This window comes from Lingula anatina, chromosome 3 (genome assembly GCF_051362555.1).
Source record: "Lingula anatina isolate TDL-2025a chromosome 3, LinAna3.0, whole genome shotgun sequence".
NCBI classification, from domain to species: domain Eukaryota; kingdom Metazoa; phylum Brachiopoda; class Lingulata; order Lingulida; family Lingulidae; genus Lingula; species Lingula anatina.
In genome coordinates, this window is record NC_141769.1 from 26579109 (window position 1) to 26583502 (window position 4394).

The 4394-nt window shown below is 38.3% G+C and overlaps 1 protein-coding gene and 1 long non-coding RNA gene across 2 annotated transcripts; both read left to right on the plus strand.

The window, feature by feature from the left end:
• The first annotated feature begins 708 nt into the window (after positions 1 to 708).
• LOC147763146 (uncharacterized) lies at positions 709 to 2737 on the plus strand. Its single transcript, XR_015333462.1, has 4 exons — positions 709 to 945; positions 1789 to 1890; positions 2353 to 2441; positions 2726 to 2737. It is a non-coding gene; the product is annotated as an uncharacterized LOC147763146 (long non-coding RNA).
• An 89-nt stretch (positions 2738 to 2826) lies between these two features.
• Positions 2827 to 4176, plus strand: LOC106172947 (carbohydrate sulfotransferase 11-like). The gene has a single exon (XM_013553896.2). The coding sequence runs from the start codon at positions 3103 to 3105 to the stop codon at positions 3829 to 3831; it is 729 nt and encodes a 242-aa protein (XP_013409350.2). The 5' UTR covers positions 2827 to 3102; the 3' UTR covers positions 3832 to 4176.
• The last annotated feature ends 218 nt before the right edge of the window (positions 4177 to 4394 follow it).

Genomic DNA, 4394 nt, shown 5'->3' on the forward strand with positions numbered 1-4394 from the left:
GCAGTAATTAAGTATTTGGCAATAACGTGTACACAAACTATTATATGCCGGTGATGTGTATACAAACTATTGTATGCCACACAGCGGCGTTTGCATCTGGCCCGCTGAGCACATAGGTTTGTATACGGAGGGAGGGGTTGGGTCATTCCAATAGCTGCTGTCACGCACATTTTAAGGTTGATACTTTTAGTACTTGTACTGGCTAGCTTCTACATTGTTTCAAAAGAAATTAAACATTATCATGAAATAGCCCCTCTTCTGTAATCAACGCTGTACAAATGTTATTGTGAAAGGCCAAAGCGTATTTTTAACCGGAATAAGCGGCAACACGACGTACGAGTTCGTACTGTGGAGATTCGATTATGTGTACAGGTTTTGACAACCCTTTTGGAAATCCTTTAGCTGTAAAGATCGGTCCTATATATCCATAACGTAGTTGCTACTTTGAGAACCTCATATAGTAAAGGAGATGAGGGCTGCTGAACAGAACAAAAGCTACGGAATAAATTCCACGGATATCCCCAGTAACACGCTGAAATAATACCAGCCCCTGCGTTTATCGGCATCTCAATCGAATCCTATCCCCAAATATATGATCAATAGGTAACCTGCGTTTAAACAGGCATGCCTAATATACGCTCAGCTGACAATAAATACGTTTGTACGTGTATTCAGGTGAACAGGCACAGTTGCGTCTTGCACCCTGAGTGTAAGGCTTAAAACACTACCTGATCAAGCATTGTGAGCATCACCGAATATAGATAGACCAGTGAAACCATGGGTGCTTTTTTCTTCTTCGTGTAAAATATAACAGTGCGGCTCTGAAAACACCATTTATTTGGTACAGCAACCAGGAGACGGACGATCGTTGCGGCAAAATGCTGTCAGGGAACAGGCTGCTTCACGGGTTAGAATCTCCAATTCTTCCCTTTAGAAATAACGCAGGTTAGGAAGATTCTAATTTTGATCTTTTCTCAAATTTGCGTATGGCTATGGGAATTTTTAATTTTCGCATATTGTTATTTAAGTAACAAAACGTTTAACTTAACAATAAATTCTTATTTTAACTTTCTTACATGATTGCAGTCCATATCAGAGTATAATATATATTTATGTACGTAAATGTGCTACATTGAACAGGTCAGACAATATTTATATTCTGTAAAAAAAACATCAATAAATAAGTGAAAAAAGTGAGCAGATAGGCTGGTATGTGATGACCGAACACATATATTAACCTATTACGACTATTATAGTTGAGTTCTGTGATATAGGTTTTGAGTGACAGACCAGTAAACTTTTTCTTTTCGAGATTTTACATACGTTTTTTTTTATCAGTGTGTTCAAAACAATTTAATCAAGGGGGCTTAAACGGTATTCTTTTTATTTCTTTTTCAAAATCTTACAGTAAACGTATTGACCTAGATTTTAAACAATTTTTAAATTACCAACAGGCTACTCATTTTTTTAAAAACTTTCTCTTCACGTGTCTTGGAAAGTTATATGCAATCCTCGCCTTTCTTCTTCGGCAAGTGATTTTTTAGTGGGGATTGTAATTTCAAAAGAGCGCATTTTCAAAACTCAACTTCCACAAAATGAACACCGATTTGTACATAATCATATGTAAACCGATAGCTGGATATTTTTTGAAGGACACTCACTGTTGAAACCACTGTGAATTTGCCATTGCCCCCGTTCTCCTTTAAACCAAGCGCTTCCCCTTCGACAAGTTTTGCAATAGTTACTGATGTCTTACACATTGTTAAATATTGTATGTAATTTTTCTAGCCCACTGCTCTGCGGTGCGACGTTGCATAATGAAAGGAGTCGAATTTATTATAGTAATCGTCGTTGGACTTTTGGCAGGAATATCTCTGGTAGTTTTTGTAGGTAAGCTCATCTTAAGGTCAGTGATTAAAAGAGGTCCGGAGAGGCGAGTGTCCTCCCGGTTAGCTTACCTTCATTGTCTTATGTGTGTGTGTGTGTGTGTGTGGGGGGGGGGGGGGGGGGGGGGTAATCTCTTTCCTTTCCCTTTGTCCTTATCCCATAGTTTCTTCTATTAGTAGAGTAATAACCATCAAGCTGTGGGGAATACGATCAGAACACAGGGTTGAAAACAGTGTTTAACTTAATGAATAACATTTATCCGCACTCTGTATTTCAGTGAGAGCTAGAAAAATGTAAGAATAATTTATTTTAAGAATAATAATGATGATGTTCTAATGAATGTTTATACTGCTTTTATAGTTTATGATGATGTCCACATCGCCGCGAGAAACATTAACTCACACCATAAATATTTTTAATTACGGGCCTAATTTTTTAATTAATCCATCCTTTCTTCATGTATAGATATACTAGTGGGCAGAGATGTGCCAGTGTTTATTTGGAATGGTGCCGCGTCATCGCAGATTCTTGACTACGGCACAACAGCTGCTCACGTACGTACTTGCATTCTTATTTTGTAATGTGCAAACCCGCTTCTTGACACATTTAAAAAGCCTTTACTCACAACGTTTAATATAATAACATATCCGTTGTCGTTTTATAAAAATATAAATCCCATGGTCACCATAAAAAGCCTTTGTTCTCTTTCAATTCTACATCTCGTGATTTCATATCAAGACCTGCTAAATGTTCATCTGAATGCAGAAGTAGAAATTATTGTTTTTACGTCATATATTTGTTACTCATGTTCATTTTAATGTAAACTACTTTCACCCAGGTTGAAAACTGAATCAGGCGCGTAGATAGCCAATTTGAAGGGGAGAGGGGGTAACCATTCAGAAAAAATACCCCTCCCCCCCCCCCCCCAATTCCCCCGCTACTTGCATTTGTAACATAGGTCGACCAATATAGATATCATCAGAAAATATATCATTGCAGGTAAAACAACCAAAAAAGGTTGAACTAGACGACGCGTGGATTCGCAGACTGGCCTTCCGGAAGCAACGCACGAATTGGGCGTGTCAGCATTATGGCTCGGGGGCCCGAACGCCCTTGAATCCACCGTCTTCAGAAGAACTGCAGTATATATGGGTGAGCGATGACCTTCAACTCGTTTACTGTGAGGTGCCAAAAGCAGCAAGTTCTTTATGGAAAATGCTGATATTGAAAGCTAAAGGATATCCCATAAAATCGTTGAAATCGGTACACATGCTTGACTTTCCCCGGAACCTACGTCGCCTTGACACTTATTCCAGTTCAGAAATAGAGAACATATTAAATCATTATCTGAAGTTCCTAATTTTGCGTCACCCAGCTGACCGACTGGTGTCTGCATACAGGGATAAGATCAAATTCTGGAAGCCTCAGAACCCAAGGGCGTTGTCAAGGGTGGGGAATTACGTCAATCAACTTAAAGGTCTGTCCCCATTTTACCCCACAGACATACCAGAGGACGACACGCAGCTTTATCATTACCTGAAACGCAAGATAAATTCGGGGGCGGAGCTATGGGATACAATGACAAGTCTCCGCCCATCAAATGTCACATTTCGCGATTTCATCCGGTATGTAGCGGATCATCCGGATGCACCGGATAAACACTGGACTCCGATTCACCGGCAGTGCCACCCCTGTTACATTAATTATGACATCATTTCTTACTATGAAACAATGAAGGAGGACGGGGACAACATCCTCAAACTTGTACAGCACGATACCGACTTACACATTAAAGAGAAGACGCAATCTTCCTGTCCGAAATGTTTGAGAACTTCTAAAATGTTTGAGAGGATTTATGAGCCGGAAATGGGGAAAATAAAACAGATGTATCAGCTGGACTGGGCAATGGCTCTAGGAGAAACCGACTTTTTGAAATCTCCGTGACATTCATAATAATAATAATATAATAATAATAATAATCTTTATTGGAATATTGCAACCTGAAGGTTGAAGTTATACATATATATACTTTATTTATTTATTTATTTATTTAAATGAAATTCATTGAAGTCAGAGAAGCCTGGCCCTCTTGCACTCTATAGACGCTCTCACCTCCATGGGGAGGATACAGCCCGGCTGCCATATTCAATGTAACTATTAAATAAAAACTTTGAAAATGCTAAATAATACACCAAATGGACTATCATACAATTAATCAATAAATGTATACTCTGTTGCAATATTTTAAAAAGAGAATCTTTAGCCGTTTATGAAAGTTTAAAAGTTTCAGCAGAGCATTTTTTTTTGCCTGTATATACTGAGGTAATGACAGAAAAAGAGATTAACAGTGAACCGTTATTACTCCAAAACTCCAGATTATCCAGTGAATGTGTCTGAAATTAACCTTATCAGACCAAAATTTTTCCTTTTCTTTCTAGAAAAGCAAGACATAACACTTTCAAAAGAGGTTTTGCAATATGTGTATATTTAATATTTGCTGAATCCAT

What these genes read in the sequence shown, in the direction of transcription:
- LOC106172947 (XM_013553896.2), top strand. Translation starts at nt 3,103, where the DNA reads ATGCTGATATTGAAAGCTAAAGGATATCCCATAAAATCGTTGAAATCG.